This window comes from Periplaneta americana, chromosome 12 (genome assembly GCF_040183065.1).
Source record: "Periplaneta americana isolate PAMFEO1 chromosome 12, P.americana_PAMFEO1_priV1, whole genome shotgun sequence".
Taxonomy (NCBI): domain Eukaryota; kingdom Metazoa; phylum Arthropoda; class Insecta; order Blattodea; family Blattidae; genus Periplaneta; species Periplaneta americana.
The window spans coordinates 66,247,213-66,271,244 of NC_091128.1; the positions used below are offsets into that span (position 1 = coordinate 66,247,213).

General features: G+C 36.6%; 1 protein-coding gene across 2 annotated transcripts in view; it reads right to left on the reverse strand.

Annotated features, from left to right (window-relative positions):
* Positions 1-24,032, reverse strand: part of LOC138710504 (UDP-glucosyltransferase 2-like) — a 75,817-nt gene that overhangs the window by 27,686 nt on the left and 24,099 nt on the right. For both annotated transcript variants that reach the window (XM_069841449.1, XM_069841448.1), the window contains exons 2-3: positions 17,315-18,142; positions 5,282-5,498 (exon numbers count right to left, since the gene is read on the reverse strand). In XM_069841449.1, the coding sequence (XP_069697550.1) occupies positions 5,282-5,498; positions 17,315-18,142 (1,045 nt within the window). The remainder of the gene's footprint in view (positions 1-5,281; positions 5,499-17,314; positions 18,143-24,032) is intronic.

Genomic DNA, 24,032 nt, shown 5'->3' on the forward strand with positions numbered 1-24,032 from the left:
TTCAGCTCTACGTGCTGATGCTTTATCCACTAAGCCACGCCGGATACAACCCCGACGCCGGTTAGAATCGTCTCAGATTAAGCTCCATCTCTTGGGTTTCCCTCTAGTGGCCGCCCTCTCCACTACGTCATAGATGTCTATGAACGCAGGACCGAAGTCCATACATGTGTTGAGGTGCACTCGAGTGAGTGACTGGTTGGCCGGGATCCGACGGTATGGGCGCCGTCTTAAATCACAAATATCATATATATTCCGAATGTGAATTAACATAGATGTTACAATTTTGGATCGTACTAATGGAACAGGACGTCTCTAAGGCCCGTATTCATCAACTTCAGTAATATTTGCTATTATTTCAGATTTCTAAAACTCTGGTAATACCATTATCTCGGATAACTCTCAGCTCTGTATTCACCACATAATTTATTATCCCAGTTTTCAAAAACTAAGTTTTCGTTTCAGACTGCATTTGATCGTTAATTTTTTCATAACGAAGCACGGAAAGCATAGACGGAAACAATTGACTAGAGTGGAACGCAGCCGGGAAGGCGGCGTGAAGACGGTTGCGCGATAGCATTCGCGCGCTTTGTGGTATGACGTGTTTTCCGTTGAGCCAAAAGAAGACAGCAGAAGCATGTGGTATCGGTTTACGAACAGTGCAAAGAATAACAAGCTACGGAAATAAAAATAATGCAGTGTTCAAATCGCCAGGGAAAAATCCTAAAAGAAAAAAACCAGTCACGGACGTGGATAACTTCGATAAACATGTACTGCGTACGACAATATTTGACGTGTATAAGAATGGTGAATATCCTACTGCATTAAAATTTGTTCGAAAAATGAAAGAAGCAGTGGGATTTAATGGCAGTAGGGATTCGATACTGCGGATTTTGAAACAAATGGGCTTCTTTTTTAAAAAATGCAATGACGGGAGGAAATTTCTTTTGGAAAGGATTGACATTGTTACAGCTAGAATAGCCTTCTTAAGAATAATTCATAAGATAAGAGAAGCCGGGAAGTCTTTGATATTCTACTTAGACGAGACCTGGATAAATCAGAATCATAGCAGGAGTGCCTGTTGGCAAATGAGTGATGGTTCTGGAGGACTACGGGTACCAATTGGTAAGGGTGACCGCCTCATTGTGTTGCATGTTGGTTCATCTGCTACTGGCTTCATCCCGCAGTGTAAATTTATATTCCGCTCAAAATCCAAGACATCAAATTCAGATTACCATAAAGATATGGACTATTCACTCTTTAAGAAATGGTTTGTGGAGAAATTATTGCCTAATATTTCACCCAATTCTACAATAGTAATGGACAACGCCAGTATTCATTCAGTTCAACTAGACCGAGCTTCATCCACCAATACCCGCAAAGCAGATATAATGTCTTGGCTTTCGAGGCACAATATTCCTCACACATCTTCCCAGAAAAGAGAAGAACTCCTCATGTTGGTAAAACTATTCAAGTCGAAGACAGTATCATATCAAATAGACAGCATTGCCAAACAACATGGCCATCAAGTGGTTCGCCTCCCCCCCTACCACTGCCATTACAATCCTATTGAATTAATTTGGGCACAAATGAAATCGTATGTTGCCGAGAAAAACAATACTTTTAAAATCGCCGACGTCGAGACATTGACACATGAGGCTATTGAAACCATATCAATTGAGGCTTAGGAAAACTGTGTACGGCACGCGGAAAAATTGCAAGAGAAAGATTATGCACGAGAGATTCGTAGGGATGATATAATGGAGCCCTTTATCATCAATCTTGAAGATAGTGACGAAGAAAGTGAAGACGATAATGCAGACGACGATGATACGGAAAACGATCTCAGAGATATTTCCGATTAATGTTCAGGTAATTGTCTACTTATTAATTTATTATAGTTTTTAATTTTGTATTTATTATTCCATGGTTTTTGTTTTGATTCTGTGTCTATTGTTAAATTAATTTATTTTTTTCTTGGTTGCATTATGAAATGAACACGTTTACGGATTCTCAATTTTAATATAAAGATAGCCTACATACAACTGCAAAAAGTACTTTAGTTTCGCAATTTAACACAGCTTTTGGTGTCGCGCTTCGTGCTGTTACGAGTAAGCAACTTGGCATCTCCGCATCTCATAGTTCTGTCTCTCTCTGCGCTGGCGAAAGTTCGAAACCGCCTTCCCGGCTGCGTTCCACTCTAACGCCATGGAAACTATAAATTCATGATAAAAATAAACAAGTTTACGAGTATATCTGCAGTGCTCGGGAAAAGTGACATAAGTCAGTTTCCGCAAACCTCTTTTGATAATTTATTGACAACTTACGGAACATCTGCTCGCTTGGAAAAAAATACATAAGTATTTCTCCCATTACAATACAGAAAAAAATCACATCGACATAAACCAGTGTAACTTGTCAATAAATTATCGAAAAAGGTTTGTATATGCGCGTGTGTGTGTATTTATAGCTCTAACTTATAGGTATATACTCGTACAATAAATAAATTGGGTAACTACATAGAGCAGCCGTGGCGAAAAGGCCATGGTGCGCCGAGCCACTGTGTAAGCTGCAACGTGCATAGCACCTATGGAGGGAGGCGGACAACCGAAGGGGAAGTTAATGTTTAGGACGTGTAACGAAGAAAGAAATGAACAAGAAAACATAGGACACATTACCACAACCTAAAATTAACTGTCTTCAGAATGTCTCTGCGACAAAGTTTCAAAATCAGGAATTATGTCACTTACTGCCAATCGTAGTTGATCACGAAGGTATTTGTCTGTCAGTCGTGATCTAAATTTGATTTTTACTATTTTCACTGTTGAAAATAATTTTTCACAAACGTAAGTTACAGCAAACATGGCTTCAACAGAGCAAGCGAAAGAACGAAGCTTCAAATATTTTTTTTTTTTTTTTTTTTCCAAAGATTTGAAAAGTTCAATATCTGTCAAGTCCTTACATCTAGCTTTCATTTAACGTCACATTGTAAATCTGTGAGTTTAAATTGAAAATCTAACCGCATTATTCGTACATTTGCTGTAAAAGAATCGACGTACAGAGATGATGATGATGATGATGATGATGATGATGATGATGATGATGACGACAATATTATTAATAATAACACTTAACCTTTTAATGTTTCATCAGTAACATGTAGTAACTTATAATGCCGTTTTATGTTATACAACCGTTTTCCTAGTAATATTTGTGAACAAATCATACATTTAATATTTTCATCATATTGTAAGCAAAAGAATGCATCCTCCCATCCTACTTGAAACTTTCGTTTTTTATAGAGGTACATGGTTTCGAGAGAGATATTGCGACGATACGCCACTCGCAGGTCCGAGACAAATACAAATAGAGCGGAGTTTGACTCCAGTGAGTAAGAGGGTGGGGGTTGTAGGTAGGAAGCTAGAGAAAAGCACTGCGAACCACAATGTGCTCGTGAGTCGCATTTTCGCCGCGGCTGACATAGAGGAAGCGAAAAGTTACCGCACTATGCAGAAGACGTCGGGGAACAGATTGTCCGCAATCCATTGCTCGACTCACCGGTCAGCTGTAGCAGCGCGGGCGGGCCAGGCGTTCAGTTTTAATACGGTAGGCCTAAAATTCCAAGTGGTGAGGATTGAGTGTATGGACAGCGGGAAGCGTGTGGATTGTTTAGTTGACGAGTGGAGTGTTTAGTGAGTGCACGTTATTCCGTAGTGTTGCATTACTACACTTGTTATTGAACATTATGTGTGTTCGCTGTCAGTATGGTGACGTATAGTATTGTACAAGGAATATTTCTAGTTGAGACATTTCTCCTAAAAAATAAATCGTATGACTGTACTGTTCGCAAATTTAATTTCTACATCAGTTTCGTGACGCTGCAATGCCTTCGAGACAATACATAACCAAGTTATTCAGAAAATGGCGAGAAACAGGGTTTGTTTCAAACAAAATGAGAGAACCTCAGAAGAGGGTATTAACAGAGTAGAAGATTGCAGATATTCAAGCAAGAATTGAAACCAGCCCGAGGAAATCTTCACGCTGATAGAATGAAATCAGACGAGTGATGTCTGAAATTTCAGAGGTGGAGATACAACGAGTGTTTCGGAATTTTTTTAACACGATGCAACGTTTGTGTCGAGAAAGCTGGACATCATTTTCAACAGCTGCTCTGATGAAAGGTAAGATTTTTTAACTTCATTCATTCCTTAGGTAACTCTAACTAATAATTTAGGTCTACCGTAATGAAACTGAACGCTCAGCCCGCATGCGCTGCTATAGCTGATCGGTGAGTCGAGCAATGGATTGCTTGCAATCTGTTCCCCGACGTCCCCTGTAAAGTGCGGTAATTTTTTGCTGCCCCTCTCTAGTATAAACAATAGGTATTGTAGAGTATTCAGCTTACCTATTTGTTGTAAATTCCAGCTTATGTTCTATCACTGATAAGACTGATGAAGCTGAAGTTTTAGATAATCTAAAATGTGTTACAAAATCTGAGTCATCGCAGCCCTGAAGTATGTGGCGTGTTCTTTTAGCCACCTAGACGTCGTATTTTGTACTCTTGGCCATATTCCTCAACACCGTCATTTTCCCTTTCATCAATTAAATATTCCAGTCGTTTACGCGCCATCTTGTTATTCCGATTATCTCAGTTTTTCCTATTTTATCGGCCAGCATTTCTCCGGTAAAATTTTAAACCGAGATAATCCCAATTAACCGAGATAATTTTGTTGGTGAATACAAATGTAGCTATTATCTAAGCTTTTGTAGCTAAAAACCGAGATAAAATTTTTACCGACGTTGGTTAAGATGCCGATCCAGAGTTGAGCTCGGGCACGGGTTCGATCCTCGCTGGGATTGATTATCTGGTTGGTTTTTTTCCGAGGTTTTCTATAGCGAATCTTCAACCTCATCTGGTCAAATACCATCTTAATATCACAACTCGCATCGACGCTAAACAACTTAGTAGTTGGTACAGCGTCGTTAAATAACCACGTAAAGAAACAGTACCATAACATAACTTAGTATAATGTTATAATATAGCGTCTGAAAACTACCTTCTCTATATAAAACAATAGGCCTACATTTATCATTATTGAGTCACTTTAAAATGAAAACAATGAATATATATCAAAATGTCAATTTGCCACTGCTCTTATATGGTACCGTGTCCAATAATTTTCCAAATAATAATTGAGGAAGTTATTTTAAAATTCACTAAACATAAATCGAAAACTATTACTTATTTTCTGTCACAAGAAATATCATCTCAGATTTAACTTACGCAATATTTCCATCTGTGGAAACCACTCGGATGTCTTAATGTTCTCGGGTAATCCAGTAATATTGGTCATTTTCCACAAAAATCGCTGCGGAAGTCTGGAGAAAGCATTAATGAACGCTTGCAGTTTGTCTGATGGAAATGTGTCACTTTGTATAATAGAGCCTAGGCAGAAGTAAATTACGCCATGTTTTGCGCCCTTAATGTATTCCTCCAAATACTGCAAAACAAGAAAAATATTTATAAAACAATTATTACTTGTTACAATTACTGCAAGATTGGAGTTTCAGAGGTAAAGGTTGGAGAGTGGCAGTAGATACTAAAGAGATAACATTGTGACAAAGCAGCTCTGTGTTTTCTTACCAATATTTAATAATATATAGGTCTATATATATCGTAGTATTAAAATTTAAGCCTACTTGTAGTCTCTAATCATTTAATAAATAAAATACGCATTCATAGCAGTCATTCCCCATGCAGTTTCGTTATAATATACTCAGCATTTCATTCACATCATAAACCGTCATATCGTAAAATAAGACAGAAAACCTTGGTTACTATGCCCGATCTTCTTCGTTGAACTTAAGTTATTCTTAATTAAGTATAATTTGTTTAATTTTAAGTCTAGTGTTATTTGTGAAGTTGAATTATTTAATTGTTACGTAAGTAATTGTATCTCCCTACATTTAAGTTACATGGAAAAATCAAGTTACTAAAATATCTAATCGAACTGTTGGATGCCAACACATTGAAACGACTTCCTGCAAGTGAATTTAATGGGATTGCTCCAGATCGACCCTCAATCTAACATATACCTTATACATAAAACCTTTTATGGCATATAGTTCAGAAGTATTGGTAACCTCAATTGAACAAATTAGAAACTGTATATAATCAGGCTATCCGTCTCATTACTGGTGGAATAAAGATTACACCAATTGATACAATGCGACTTCTCACAGAAAATGGTACATTCCAACCAACGATGGAGGAGAAAGCTCTACTTTCCTATGAGAAACTTGAATGAGACACTGCAGTGTGAAGAGAAATGAGATCACAGACCCCTAGCTAAGAAAGGCTGTCAAATTCTGCAGATGAAACACAAACCAACAACATTTCACACAGTATTATCCGTAAAAGTCCAGTGTTGCCAGGTCTTGAAAAAATATTTCCGGAGGTGTAATGAAAAAATCCGGAGATTTGTCCACAATTTCCGGAGCACTTTCGAAAATCACATAAAATGTTGTTATAACCTTCTATTACAATACATGAACCTATAATAAAAACATTTCTACTTTAATTTTTCTACTCACCAATTTGATTAGTAGTCACCACCTTCCTTATTAACTTAGCAGTCTCTTTCCTCTTCTCTTCCTCTGCTTTCTTATAGATGTCACTGTTCATGAGTCGAGTTAAGTCGGCGCTAACTTCAAAATCGTAGCACGATGCTGAGTTAGTGAACCTTTCAGTATGCTTGAGTCCGGAGTCCGTTAATTGTCTTGGTTGATAATCGATTTCTGGTTTTTGTTTTCATTCTATTTATAGTTGAAAATTCCCTCTCAACACTGGCGGAAGAATGTGGTAAACACAGAAGTGACAACATTAAGGACGATACTTTTGGAAACATAGGTTCCCCATCCCCCCTTTTTTCACTACTTACAGCCACCCAAATTCTGTTGGGGTTACACTTTTTACTTCTGCTTGAACTATATTTACATTTATAAAACTTGCAAAACGTATCTCACTCACCTTAACCGTTTCATTAAGTTTTGTTTTGACACTAATTCTCGGCATGTCACTAATTTTGATTTGTTTTTTAGTTCCAGCACATTTACTTAGGTGTTTTTTACCTGTCGCGTGTTTCTTGAGATCATTTTTCCCTGATGAAACGTTCAAATCACAATCACGTGCAAAACAATAAACATAGTAAGGTCCTTTCTTGCTTTTCTGTAACCACCCACAAAATACTGGGTTTTCCTCCCATTCGGTATTATATGAGCCGTTCAGAGCAGAAGTGGTGTAAGTCAGTTTTGACTTACACCACTTTTGCTCTCAACGGCTCAAATAAATAATATACAAAATACAATTCCTACTTTCTCTTTGTTTTCTCTCTCTCTCCCTCCCTATCTCTCTCTCTCTCTCAATCTCTGTGTTCTTCGTATATACATTTACAGGCAAAATATATATTCATGTCATTTAAATTTGTATAATAACGACCGAATCATTAGCCTAGTTTATATGAGCCGTTCAGAGCAAAAGAGGTGTAAGTCAAAACTGACTTACACCACTTTTGCTCTGAACGGCTCAAATAAATAATATATAAAATACAATTCCTACTTTCTCTTTGTTTTCTCTCTCTCTCCCTCCCTCTCTCTCTCTCTCTCTCAATCTCTGTGTTCTTCGTATATACATTTACAGGCAAAATATATATTCATGTCATTTAAATTTGTATAATAACGACCGAATCATTAGCCTAATTTATATGAGCCGTTCAGAGCAAAAGAGGTGTAAGTCAAAACTGACTTACACCACTTTTGCTCTGAACGGCTCAAATAAATAATATACAAAATACAATTCCTACTTTCTCTTTGTTTTCTCTCTCCCTCCCTCCCTCTCTCTCTCTCTCTCTCTCTCTCTCTCTCTCTCTCTCTCAATCTCTGTGTTCTTCGTATATACATTTACAGGCAAAATATATATTCATGTCATTTAAATTTGTATAATAACGACCGAATCATTAGCCTAGTTTATATGAGCCGTTCAGAGCAAAAGAGGTGTAAGTCAAAACTGACTTACACCACTTTTGCTCTGAACGGCTCAAATAAATAATATATAAAATACAATTCCTACTTTCTCTTTGTTTTCTCTCTCTCTCCCTCCCTCTCTCTCTCTCTCTCTCAATCTCTGTGTTCTTCGTATATACATTTACAGGCAAAATATATATTCATGTCATTTAAATTTGTATAATAACGACCGAATCATTAGCCTAATTTATATGAGCCGTTCAGAGCAAAAGAGGTGTAAGTCAAAACTGATTTACACCACTTTTGCTCTGAACGGCTCAAATAAATAATATACAAAATACAATTCCTACTTTCTCTTTGTTTTCTCTCTCCCTCCCTCCCTCTCTCTCTCTCTCTCTCTCTCTCAATCTCTGTGTTCTTCGTATATACATTTACAGGCAAAATATATATTCATGTCATTTAAATTTGTATAATAACGACCGAATAATTAGCCTAGTTTATATGAGCCGTTCAGAGCAAAAGAGGTGTAAGTCAAAACTGACTTACACCACTTTTGCTCTGAACGGCTCAAATAAATAATATATAAAATACAATTCCTACTTTCTCTTTGTTTTCTCTCTCTCTCCCTCCCTCTCTCTCTCTCTCTCTCAATCTCTGTGTTCTTCGTATATACATTTACAGGCAAAATATATATTCATGTCATTTAAATTTGTATAATAACGACCGAATCATTAGCCTAATTTATATGAGCCGTTCAGAGCAAAAGAGGTGTAAGTCAAAATTGACTTACACCACTTCTGCTCTGAACGGCTCATATGTTGTACTGTATGTGTATTTTATTCTTTTACTCTTACTTTCTGACATTACTGTAGCGTCGGAATCTGAACTCGAATCCATTAGTAACGACTTTTAAAATCACTGAAACCAATAATTAGAACATAAACCGAGTACCATTACGCCTACTCATTTGTCAAAATACAAACACTTGATAGAAAGTGAGTTTCACAGCACTGCGTGTAACAGTAAACCGCGAAACGTTTTGGTAGAAACTGATTTACTATAAATGAAAAATCTAGTGTACTACATACAGGTATTGTTGTAAGAGGTTACTTCTGATTGGATTATACGAATATGTCATGTCCCAGTCCTACCAGAATTTCTGCGATTTTATTTGTTGAAATTAATTCGTAGGTGGAGCTAGATTTTGCCCACAACCTCAAGAAGTGAGAGTTTATATCCTCAAAAATAATGTAAAAGCACGTTTACAAAAATACAACTACATATCGGAATCGAAACGTTTCTCCAGACCAGATGTGTTCGTTTTTATTCGTTACATATTTTATATTTAGGGAAGCATTAGTAGTCAAGTTATAAAATATTAACAAAACTTTAACTATACCCATGTGATGTTCATCTACCAATTTTAATGTATGCCAGAGATTGGTTTTTCTAAAAAGTAAATAATTTTCTACATTAGAAAATCCGGAGATTACAACTTTATTTCCTATTTTTCCGGGAAGTTAAAAAATTCCGAAGATATCCGGAAATTTCCGGAGACCTGGCAACACTACGTAAAACCATCACTCAAAGCTCTCAACTTCAGTTATCTACAAGAATCTCGGTAAAAGGTGGCGTAAAAGCATAGACCGTATCCTGGATTACCTGGGGATGTACCTATTGCAAAATGGCGTCTCCTCACAGGTCGTGAATACCTACTACATCATCTGCATCGCTTCGGAATTGCACCAAGCCCTGTATGCCTATTGTGTGACCAACAAGAAATCTGTGACAAAAACTATCTGATGCTCTGTCCTACTTTGTCGAAAAAACACCATAACTAGCAGATACTGGAAAGCCAAAAGTAAAATGAATCTATAATCACTCCTATGTTCATGTATTCGAATAAATAAATAAATATTAAATACTTAAAAAAAAAACTAGCCTAGGTGATAAACAGAATATTTCATTATACATATTAGCCTATTGGTTAAGAACTACATAAATGATGAAGTTGCATCAAGACTGAAATCTAAGTGTAGTGAAGTGGCATGTAGTGTAGTTTATAGTTTAACATCGACAAATGCGGTATAGTGAAGTGATAAAGTGTAGTGTGGGCCCATTGAAATGTTATAGTATGGTGAGGTTTCAGAGTGCAAATAACCTAAACTAATATACGTAAGTATGTGGACGCCAGCGATTTCGGCAGATGGATTTTCTTAATCTGAACACGAGGGCGAGTTACTCACCGCTGCAAGATCGGTTATCTCTGTCGTATTTTTTTAAGTAGGTTATTTTACGACGCTTTATCAACAGCTTAGGTTATTTAGCGTCTGAGTGAAATGAAGGTGATAATGCCGGTGAAATGAGTCCGGGGTCCAGCACCGATAGTTACCCAGCATTTGCTCGTAATGGGTTGAGGGAAAATCCCGGAAAAAACCTCAAGCAGGTAAATTGCCCCGACCGGAAATCGAACCCGGGCTACCTGGTTTCGAGGCCAGACGTGCTAACCGTTATTCCACAGGTGTGGAATGGGAGTACATCATTCAGGCCCGAGTATTCTAGTGGACTGTGGACGGTCATCTCCAAAAACTAAGCAAATATTACAGTAGTTATGATTATGTATGCATGCATATGAAATGGGACCAGTTCCCGGCACACCGTTTTCGAGATAATTTCAGTCCCCGCTGCATAATCTTTTCTTCGTTGCAATAAAGCAAAAAAACTATTGTATAATAGATTAACTGACTAATCACTTTAAATCTACTTAAACCCTGTGTGTAGGTTCCTATTAATCCTAAGTCAAAAGATAAGACGGAGTTTTATGACATACGAATAATAAGGGATGGGAAATGGCAGATAGTAATGATCGAAATAATTATAGTGTACTGATTTATTTTTTGAACCAGCAGACATGCAGCCTTTAAATTTGAAACAAAAGCTACTTTATAAAATTGGCTTAATCTAATCGTTAGACTATTCATCTCATCTCTCAGAATTGTTTCTAAAACGCATAAGGAACATAAAAAATTCAACGCCATGTACTCCCTTCAAATAATTTTTGAGGGTATTTTTATTCCCTAACGGAGCAGAGAGGAGAGAGAGAAAGGAGTTGACTTTTTTAAAAATTCACTCGATTATTTTGAACTAGCCGACGTAGAGACTTAAAATGTAAAATGAAGGTTACTCTCTACATGTCGTCCGATCTCGACGAAAGTCGATATCTGGGAATCTTTGGGTTCACAGAATACGGATATGGTATTATTTTGTCCGAATTTATCCCTAAAGTGATGTAGTGGGACAAAAATAGGTTGTATTTATATTAAAAGTTTCATTAAATACTGCATACTAGTCTTTAATAAACTTTGAAATTAAATATATATTATTTTAATGTACCGAAGTACATATGATATTTCCATGCAAATATTCTGCGTCATCATACGATGAAAGAGTAATGGAACGGAGAAAAATTCTCTCCGGCGCCGGGATTTGAACCCGGGTTTTCAGCTCTACGTGCTGATGCTTTATCCACTAAGCCACACCGGATACCACCCCGGCGTCGGACAGAATCGTCTCACTTTTAAGTTCCAACTCTTGAGTTCCCTCTAGTGGCCGCCCTCTGCACTACGCCATAGATGTCTATGAACGAAGGACTAAAGTCCACACACATGTGCTGAGGTGCACTCGTTATGAGTGACTAATTGGCCGGGATGTGACGGAATAAGCGCCGTCTTAAATCACAAGTGATTTATGCATATCATATATATTATCTTAATGTACCGAAGTACATATGATATTTCTATGCAGATATTCTGCGTCATCATACGATGAAAGAGTAATGGAATGGAGACGGCGCTTATTCTGTCGGATCCCGGCCAACTAGTCACTCATAACGAGTGCACCTCAGCACATGTGTGTGGACTTTAGTCCTTCGTTCATAGACATCTATGACGTAGTGCAGAGGGCGGCCACTAGAGGGAACCCAAGAGTTGGAACTTAAAACTGAGACGATTCTGTCCGACGCCGGGGTGGTATCCGGTGTGGCTTAGTGGATAAAGCATCAGCACGTAGAGCTGAAAACCCGAGTTCAAATCCCTGCGCCGGAGAGAATTTTTCTCCGTTCTATTACTCTTTCATCGTTTGAAATTAAAAATAAAATACAACAATAATGACAATGATAATGATAATAATAAATAGCATATTTTCGAAATTTTTCATCTCCCCAAATTTTAAGCATCATGTCTGTTTTTTTTTTTACAATATCTTTGCTATGTTCTCACATTTTTGTAGTTTTACCTTGTAAACGTAAGAGAAAAAAATAAAGTTGTTGCTATTCAAATTTTTATTTACAGAACGCAAAGAAACATTTTATTTTTATTCAAAAACTATTTTCTTTTTTTAAAAAATGCGAACATAACTTTGTTAAGTATACTCTAAAGAACATGCAGTAAAAATGTCAGTGTCCTAGGATAAAATGTGTAGAATTCTTAGCAATATGAATGCAGAAGTGGGCAAAAAAGTACGGGGAAATGCGTTTCAAAGTTTGTATGCATTTTAAACTTAATGACCGCCGCCTTTTTAAGATGGTGTAATTAAGACACAACCGCCGTAGGATTTTAAAATTTCGTCAGAGTGTAAAGTAGGCATCATAGCTTCATTTTCTATTAAAAACATTAAAAATATATTATGTTACCAAATATTATCAATTTTTCACTCGTCCCCTTCCTAGTGGTGATGAAGTTTAGGAGACAAAAAACGAAAAGGGAACTTCAAATCCTGGCCCTTTATTTGGGAAATAAGCGAAATTGCTGACACAGACTGTGAAGATGGTGAAAAAGTTACACATTTTATGCGTTCCGTAGTTGATAATGGGGGCGTCTTAATAAATAAGGATTCAAAACAGTTAACAGCAGATGCGACAGACAGTTGTAGGAATTACCACGGTAAAAAAATCATCCATCAAGCTCGACAACTATTAGGCTCACACTAAATAACACAATAATCGAGTCGACTACTTTATTCGTGAACTATTGCTCAGAGACCGTCTCATTGTCCAAGGATTACCATTCCTTGTAAAAACATGTTACGCTTGAATTTAATTAATTAATTAATTACATTCCCATAAGTTATTAATATATATTCATTAATCCTTTTGGAACATGAGGTTTCTTGCCTGATATGTCGAATGATCTTATTTCTGTGTCTCTTTCGGTTTAACATTCTTGAAATCAGACGCTCGAAGATTCCTGTCACTTCCGCAACTCGTTCTTGTACGTTCTGAGTGTTTGTTATGAATATTTGGCACACAGTTCTCGCTTCATTAAGTTATAAATATTAGCATAATTTTTTCACTCTGGCTATGCGATGTTCTTAATATTTTAATTTGAAAATTGTAGGAGACGTACTGTAAAATCATTGCGAACGAAAGTCGCTTGCGGCACGCTACAAATTATCCACTCGGACTGTACTGTGGTTCATTTTTATGTTTTATAACAATGATACTAGTGGAGGAAAACGTTATCGCCAACTCATTCATGAAGTACAACAAATAGCTCGTCAATTGGCACTGTCAGCAAGGTCATTCGCCAGAATCGGTGGTTTCAACTGCACATTGTATCTAAACTGAGTGAAATTGAATTTGAATCTATAAATGAGATATACAGGATCTTTCATAAGTAACGAGTCTATCGAAAAATTAACTACTTTAGATTTTTTTGAAATGATGTTCATCCTCAAGAGAAAGAATCCTTGATGAATCCCCAAAAAAGAAGTCCAGGGGAGTCAAATCAGGTGATCGCGGAAGCCCAACACATTGGGCCTGTGCGACCAATCCACCTGCCTGGAAATACTTCGCCTAGCAAGGCTCGAACATCACATGAATAATTGGGAGGAGCTACATCTAATTGGAAATGTGTTCCAGGAGTCAATATGTTCATTCTGTTCAACTCTGGAAGCACAAACAGTGTCAGCATGTCATAGTAATCCACGCCGGAAATTGAATTGTTCGGAAAAATGAAAGGACCGATAAAAAATTTTGCGATCAGGAGACACAACACATTTACCTTCTGGCTGTTTCTGTCATGCTCTCTGATTTCAGGCTTTTCCTGTCCCCAAATGCGAAAGTTCCATTTCTTCATTCGTCCTGATAAATGAAACGTTGACTTATCGCTCCAAATTAGATTATTTCTTAGTTGAGGATCCATGACGAACATTTCCCCAAAGACATGACAAAACATAATCCGTTTTTCTGCGATTCGTCATGATGGACTTCTTGAACGAACACAATTTACTTGACGAGTATCAGACAGGCTTCAGAACTAGACATAGCACAAATACAGCATTACTTAAAGTTACGGAAGACGTACGGGAAGCCTCCGACAAACAAAAATTGACCATTTTGACACTTCTTGACTTCAGCAAAACTTTGACTCAGTTGATATAAATCTGTTACTATGCAAGCTCCGAGTCTTTAATCTATCAGAAAATTCAGTATCGTGGTTTATCTCCTACCCCCAAGTACGCCAATATTGTGTGCGGGTCTGTGATCGTTTTTCTTCCTGGCGTACTGTGGGTGACGGTGTACCACAGGGTTCAGTTCTTGGACCTCTACTTTTTACGATCTACATAAATGACATATCACAATATATTAAACACTGTAGATATATATTTGCTGACGACTTACAAAAATATATCTCTGCACCTACAGCGGCACTAAATTACGCAATGTATGAAGTAAATAATGACAATTATTTCATGGATGAAAAAATTCGGACTGAAATTGAACTCAGAGAAATCACAGGCAATTATGAAGGGACATCAACGACTTTTAAGTAAATTAAATAGAGGTGACTTATCTCCTATTAAAATGAATGAAACTATTACCCTTACAGTGAAGAGTAAAAAATCTAGGAATTTATATGGACAAAAACGTAAGTTGGAATACTCAAATCACACGCACATGTAAAATAATTTTTATTTTTATGAAAATTCACATACTAAAAAGAATTCGAAATTTCCTTCCGTTGGTTCTCAAGAAGAATATAGTGCAGTCGCTCTTGATGCCTCATTTTGATTACTGTGATCCTCTCTACACTGACCTTAACATGAGACTGACAGACAGACTACAAGTGTTCATAATGCATGTGTTCGATTTAATTGCAACGCCCGTAGATCTGACCGTATTACACCTTCACTAATTATGCTGTCCTGGGCCCAACTTGCGGCAGCTCTATAGAAGGGAAACACAACACGATTTGAATTAGGTCACACAAAAACTAAGCCAATTGTTCTAAAGAAAGAAGTCATGTAAGTATCTTTTCTGTCGCCAGCTTTATATAAGTTAGCAACAGATCATATTTTAAAATAGTTATGCGAACAAAATATATATCAACTTTTAGATTTGAACTTTTACCAGGACTGCCTCCATTAACTGTTGTCGAAGATACTGTAATTATTGGTAAAAATGGATTTTTCGCCATTTAATAGAAAAGAATTGTTTTCAAAGATTTACAGATGTTGGACTAAAATGAAATCGTAATATATCCGTAATTATTAATATTTCGAAAGGTAAGCTTGTCGGACACAATGTCAGTATATATTCTGGTTTTGAAATTAAATCTATTGCTACAAACGACTTAATTCGCTATCTGGGAGTGAACTTCTCTGAAGAAATTGTTTTCAATCCTCAGTAAACATTGAAAGATGTAAATAATAAACTTGAATCTCTTACCTCCTCACCTTTCCTTCATGCAGACATACCTCCATCTGCTCTTCATTGATATATTAATTTCAAACCATCCCTTCTGAACTTATACCAAAAAGTTCTTGGACGATGCACTGAAAGAGGTACTCAACCTGCCTATAGACATCCCTGATACAATGGTCTATAGTCCAAGGAAGTATAAAGAAAGAACTAAGAATTTTTCGAACAAAATGGGAAACACTATTACAACAAATTAATGTCCTTCGATATTTACACAAATCTCAAAATCCATATGTCATACAAACAAGTCAGTTCATATAGAGAGCATTAAATGTGAGCAATTCCTGAACATTATTTCAGAAGATGCCTTATTTCACAAGAATGAACATTTTTTTAATGCTACAAAGATTCGTAACCTTCTGAGAAACAGAGAATTTGATATTCGATATCGTCATCACAGAAAGGGAAAGTCGTAGTTTTGTTTAAACACTATCCTGTTGCAAACAAATGGATTTGCAAACATGAATGACTCTACAACACTGAAAGGCGCGATGAAATTAAAATGATTGGAAATGTTGCATTACGTGCTGTGCCGGAAAGATCTCAGAACAAACTTTGGAGGCATTGCCACAACGAGGTTGAAACTCTTGCACACGTTCTGGGATCCTGTCCGCAAGGCAAAGTTCTGCGAAATGCTAGACATCACCAAGTACGATCAATTATAGCTACTGTCCTTAAAGATGCCGATTACAACACCTTTGAAGAAGTAACTTACATTGTCTCTCCATCACTGGCAGCACACAACGCATAGATATAATAGCTTTCAAGGAATCTACAAGATCTGCATTCATAATTGATCCAACTGTGCATTTAGAAACGAATGAGGAACTGCCGGCAGAAGTGGATAAAAAAAGAATATCTACAATCCCTCCATTCCTTATTACCTCCAAAACTACCGGCTAAAAGAGATTGAAGGAATCGAACTACTGGTTGGAGCAAGAGGTACCGCTACTCTCCTCATGAAAGATGTGTTTAAGAGGCTTACATTACATCTATTACTTCGATTGTAAACTAGCTGCATTATTTAAGAAGATTGGATTACCTACATTTATTATTCCGATTGCAATCTAGCTGTATTGAAGGGATCAATTGCTCTACTAAACCATTACCTACATTCGAAATGAAACTAAGTTCATTAGCACTCTTTACTTTTCGTGATAAAGTAATTATCTCTCTCTGTCTCTCTCTAAAACTAGGCATATCTCTACTAATTTAAAAATGTATTTGTAGGAGTTTCATTTGTCAAAACAAAATCAATGGTTCAATGAACATTTACATGCTTTAGTATTCGTTGTCCCTTACGGCAGCTCACGAATGGTGAGAAGCAGAATTAACTTTTTTCTCGTTATTTTCAGACATATTTAACGTATTATTTGACACACATAAAATCTCTTTTTATTTGTGATTACTTCTAATTTTATTACGCAATGACACATGCACTTTTGAGTTTAGGAAATAATCTAGTACTATACTTTTTAGGTATATACAGTTTACTGGGTTAATAATAATCATATTTCCGTACTATACAATACTTACTGTAGATAAGTTTCCGTTACTTTGTATATGTAGTCCGCCCACTTCCACAAAAGCCGGAACTGTAGGTCTGGGGGTGTTAAGAGAAAAATGGCTATTCACTAACACAAGGCTTGTGTTCCTCTTGATCTCGGATAGTGAAGGTACGTCAGGTCCTAGATGTTTTCGTGTCAGTTCTTCGGTTATTAATTCTGTTAAAATGTAATGCCCAAGTTTGGCAGCTTCAATGAATACAGTATTGACAAGTCTTTGCCAGAAACTCATACGGTCAGAGAACGGCAGAAAGTAATTGGGAATATACGCCGGATGATCGACGTTACCTATACGATCGGCTCCCCATGGCAAAGATACACTCGTTACAATACTTATCACTGGAGCTTTGAAGAGATGTGAGAAGCCAAGGAAACAGTCTGCTCCAAAAAGGTGAGTTATGATGAGATCAAACTGAATGTCGCTCGCAATAAGTTTCTGTAAGTTTGGGGATTCATAAACTTTGCTACACATTTCTACTTGGTATTGCCAAAACATGTATAGCACTTTAAAATAGCCTAGATCAGAAACTTCTCTCACAGAAATTTGCTCTATTTCTGAAGGTAACGATCCTCGAAGACTTATGTCGGTGTAGTTGGCAACCGGCGTCTTGAGAGGATAATGTCCGACCATGGTGATGTCATGTCCACGGGATGCAAGAGCTTTGAGCAAAGTTTGGATCATGGTGTAATGACTTTTTCCATTGAAGCTCATAAGTGCCAATATCCTCGCCGCTTGTATTTGCTCAACAGGGAATGAAGCGAGGAACACACAAAAGACAAGCGTGCATAAACACCGCATCTTAAAAAAAGAGCAGAAAAGACCACATTATATCCTGAAGCAAGAGATTCATAAGAAAAATTCTTTAATTTATCACATATTTTCATTGCAATAATGAACTTATTACATATTAAGAACAAAAAAAATTAATTAAAAGTTAATCAGTTTTAGGCTTATATAAGTGTTAAAAGAGTGTAATTTAGGATGAATAACTAAAATATTCTTAAAAGTAAGATTGATATTCAACTACAAAACATAACGAAATGTAACTGCTATAAAATCTTCCCTCAAATTCTAAGTAGCCTGCCACTCATCATGTGACCACAGTCTAGTATATACAGTCACGATTGATGAGAGTACTAGGAACAATAGACTGCCGGTATTATTTCGCATTGTATATGATGAGGCGATAGTAGCGACCCTAGTGGTTAGCAACTATCTATGGATGCTTATTTCCTACGGTGCGTATTGAGCTTCGTGACTGTATATACTAGACTGTGATGTGACTGTATCGTAAGAAGGCTGCCTAGAACATCGGTTTTTAATGCCATACACCCATATTCAAATTCCAGCTACTCTAATTGAAATTCATGATGAACAAAAGCGGGGATTAGGTCATCTATGTCCTGGAAATTCTCGTTTCCTACATCAGAATTCCATCAATTCTCAATTAATAACCACACGGAGAATAGAGTGGGTCATAAAACTAGTAAGTTTGTGCTCAATGGTGATATTATTATTATTATTATTATTATTATTATTATTATTATTATTATTATTATTACTGCTACTACTACTACTACTACTGCTACTAATATTTATGTGCTTATAACTGCATCCAGTAAAATTCGTAAGTGAATTTAAACTTTATTTGTATTATTGACTGCTGAAGAAAGTGTGTAAATAATGGGAATATTTTTTTTACTCAACTAAAATAATAATAATAATAATAATAATAATAATAATAATAATAATAATAATAATAATAACGTAAATACGCATAATTTGGTTAACTGAAAAACAGATAATGTTTTGTTTTGTATCATAAAATAAGAGAAGGCATTATTGCGTAGTCTTCAATATGCAATCAGTTCAACAAGACGAATGCCAATATATTATCCTTCCCAAATCAAGACCCTCCAGTTAACTCTTGTAAATCACTTTCCAAGATACAGGTTTTAAAATTAGTCAGAAAACGACCATATGAAGAAATAACTGAAAATAATTCTTGTAATTAAGGTTTTTCACACCAAATAAAAACAAACAATTTCAGCTTCTAAAATAAATTCTAAATACCAGAGTACCGCCAATATTTCTCCACGAAGTAAAAAAAAACTACCAGCAGATAACATGCGATATAAATTTCATTGTTTTCAATGAATATTCCACACAATAGAACAAAGTCCTAAAAATTAACACTACTGCTGCTGCTCACTTTCGTTTGGTTAAAAAATTTTTAGAAGAATCATAGATCACTTATACTATTCATAATCCAGATACCAAGAGACTAGAAGTCGTTTTATGCAATGTTTCTCATTTTCTAATATAGGATGCGTCAGAAAGAACGGATGGATTTCAAAGGACAAGAAAATTGTAAGGATTCATCAAATCAAAAATTTATTGTTATCAAAAGATTCACCAATACATGCAGTTTATTTATGGTATACAACATCATCCATATAATGTCCTAGGCTTTCGATACAGGCATCGAGGGGTTTTCTGAAGTTCGCCGTCACTTTCACAGTCATAGGTGGTGGGATTGCGGCGATTTCTTCACGAATTGCCGTCTTCAGTTCGTCCAGTGTATGTGGTTACTTACGCCTTCAAATGGTCCCAAAGAAAGAACTCGCAGAGCGCGAGATCTTACCGTAACCTCGGACGATTTCAGTGCAATAGCATGTTTGCGGGCTGATCGTTGAGGTGGCAGGACAACCTACTCTCTGTCTCCACATTTGCAATTGTACACGCGCTCCGTGGTCGTCCAGGTGATTTCTTCTTTAATGTTGAACTGTGGTACGAAATGAAGCCACCCACCGCAAAATTGTATTCCGAGTTGGAATCCTAGTGTGACGTCCGATGTCGAAATGAGTCCTGAGTGGCGATCACAGACTCTTCATTTTTCAAACATGTCTCTGCGATGAAAGCACGTTGTACACCAGACCAACACCATGTTCTCAACTGAAACTGCATTCTCTCGCTGACCCAACAGTCGTGGTCCCCTTCACTCTATCCCTCCCCTCGCTGCGTTTCGATAGTTTGAAATCCATCCGTTCTTTCTGACGCATCCTGTAGATGCAATTTAAATATCTCAACCTGCCTATTATTAAAGTTACTAGGCTTTTCTATAGAGACAGAGAACCTATGCCGCTCTGCACAGTGGAATTGGAGAACAGTGAATAAGGTAAGAAGATTTTTGATAGAAAACAAATTCAACATGCTCTCATTGGTGCAGAATATCGCCGAAAACCTCGAAACATTCCTCCGTATACGAGACGTCAGCTTTATGGTCACACTAAAATCTTTTTGCCATCTCACACCACGCTGTGTGAAGTGTCCTCAAAATCATCACTTTTCTGAATGCACTAAACTAGAGAAGCCGAACTATCATTATGTATAAACTATGGATGAGTACTAAGTGTGCAAATTTTAAGGGTTGTAGTTATTATCTTGGCTTACAGAATAAGTCTGATCAAATCCTCCACAGCAAAACATCTCAACATCAACGCCAAACTTAAATTTGCAAAACTTTCCTAATTTTACAGCAAATTCTCCTTCTGCCTCGCCATCTTTACTTTCTTTGTCCACACTCTGTACCCATTAAAACAAATGTCACCAATACTTTAATTCAAGATACCTCTCCTGCTACAGATGTTATTGGAAACTTAATTCAATTTGTGATAACTTGCCTCAAACCATATCTATCAATGATTAAAGCGTTCCTCTCCCAACTTGTCACAGACCTTCTAAATAATGAATATTAATGCCAATAAAACGTTCTCTGAACGCAAATGGAATCAAAGTTAAGCGAGGAGCCTTCTTAGAATTTCTCTCTCGACATAATGTAGCTGTAGCGTGTTTTACTGAAACTCATCTTATTCACCCAGAGAAGTTCTTAGTTCCCGGTTACAATATGTATAGAACTGATCGTGTAGCTCCCGAAGTCTCTGGCGGTGTGGCAATTATAATTGGGAAAACTATACAGCATCACTCAATAATTCTGCCAGAACTGAATTGTTTTAAAGCCTGTGCAATTAAGGTATTGTGGCGCCACTTTGGAAGACCTGGTCGCGACGGGGAAGATGCGCACGCATCTAGTGCGAGTGCAGGTGCGGCGTGACGCGGAGCAGAGGGAGCAGGGGGGAACATCTAAAAACGTATCTCTCTGGAAGTTTCGCAAAGCCACGCGAACCGAAGATTCGAGAACGTGTGATTTAATAAAAAGGGCGAATGAGTAAGTCAGTGAGTTAGTCAGCTGTGAGAGATCTAGCTAGTCTTCGGGACTTGGAGCGAGATGAACCTGAGTTCGACGTGCAGTGAATTTGAGTAGGTCCGCAACTGTGGCAGCGTCCAAGCGAACGAACTGTGGACTGAGAACTGACAGCGTTGTTTTGTACATAGTGTTTTGTGATCATTAGTTGGAATTAGGAGTACATTGTTGTTCTCAATAATACACGTGAATTTTATTGTCATTGTCGTTCGGTCGAGTGCAATAACGATTACTGTGTTGCTGTGTTGAGTGGAATACCCATTGTTGACGGGCGTGTGATTAAAATTAGAATTAAAAGTCACACATTATTGAATAAAACTTACAGTATATTCACATTATCTTCCTCAACTTACTATAATTTTGACATATTAACCACTAAAAGTACGCTTCTATTCTCAAGATGTTGCTAATCATTTTTCTGATGCTACACCAACAATACTTTTAGGGAATATTAGTAAAGATCAAATATGGGGATGACGTGTAAACATATCTAATTGAAGACGTCTACTAACTATGCTATGTAGATGACTGAATTCACATACTATCGTCCTAACATATTACCCGATATATTAGACATATGTCTGCACAAATATATTTAGAACACCTCAAACATGCGTGTTTACATGAAATGGACTCCGATCATTTTCCTGTTCTGAGTTCATTTGACGACAACCCTATCTTCGCCCTCCTCTCAATCGACTTATCGAAGGTACTACAAACTGGAACTACTTTCAACTAAAACTAGATGATGGTCTGTGAATAATCTTCGGGGCTTCTACCGCGTTGTCTTGGTGTTGGTGGCTGACATTTCGACCGCTTTGTTGTGGTCATCTTCAGAGCAGTTGGATTAAGAAGATGACCACAACAAAACGGTCGAAACGTCAGCCACCAACACCAAGACAACGCGGTAGAAGCCCCGAAGATTATCCACAGACCATGTACAGCTGTCAAAAAAAAAAAAAAAAGTGGCTGCACTCGTGAACAGCGAATATTTTCAAAGTCCACTTCGGGTCGCGGCGATGTTACACGATGCATGTGCTTGTACAAGCAGTTCCCGAACTATGAAAGTGTTCCATATCTGCTCCTCGCAGACCAGCGGTAGAGTGCTTGTTTAATGATTCAAAGGTTCTGGGTTCGCGCCTGCTTCAAGTTTTCATTTTATTTTTTAATCGTTCTTTAGCGATGTAAATGATATTCAAATTATCATTTATATCCAGTTATCGTTCTTGATAGATATCACGTTATTTATATTTTGTTATCGTTCTTTAGAGATATGAATAAAATTCAAGTCATCATTTGTATTCTGTTATCGTTTTATAACGATATGAATAATAATTATTACTATTGTAGCTGCAGTATCTCCAATGGGGGTTAGCCCTATTTCACATATGTATGTTAGGGCTATAGTTTTATACACAAAAAACATAAGCATAAAGAGAAATAGAAAAGAAAATTAAATTAGCTTACGCGATGTAAACAAAACATAAACAATCCGTAAATTAGGCATTGCGATTGCAAAACAAATATCAGTTATCAATTTGAAACATACAAAAACATTAACAACACATATACGTAACACTTCTATAACACAAATATGCAGCTTTCCGTACCATACATCATAAATTAATACACAATAGTCACACAAACACAATCAAACTATAATTACGACATTGCGACGACATCAAGCATCCCATAACTGACTCACATATATAACAAATCAAGCATCCGTTGCAACACATACACTTCAACATAGTAACCACACTTTTAAAAGTTACAAATTTGGCTCCAAGAAGAATAAATAGGACACTGTTACTAATTACTATTCTTCTACAATTTCTTAAATACATCTGTAATAAATCTGTGAAATTCTGATATGAATAATATTCACGTTTTTTATATTGTTATCGTTCTTTAGCGATATAAATAATATTCAAATTATCATTTATATTGTTTTCCTTCATTAGCATTATAAAATAATATTCAAGTTATTTATATTGTTATTGTTCTTTCGCAATCTAAATAATCTGTAATTTATGTAAGTAATTATTATAACACAAATAAACATCTTTCTTTGTAAAATAGGTTATTTTATTTAGATAATTAAATACGTATTATATAATATCTTATATTAATTAAACAAACCGATATTTATCATTTATATTGTGTTATCGTTCTTTACTGATACTGTATAAATAATATTCAAGTTATTTATATTGTAATCGTTCTTTAGCGATATAAATAACATAAATTTAATATTAGGTTTGGAAAAATCCAGTTGCATAATACTGCTATTAGTTTTTCTTTTTGTATTATTACATTATACTATCTTGAACCACAATAAAATGAAAAGGAGTAACGAGGAATTGAACCTGAGACGTTGACATCTAAATTCCGACGTTCGTCCGCTGAGCTACGAGGGCAAAA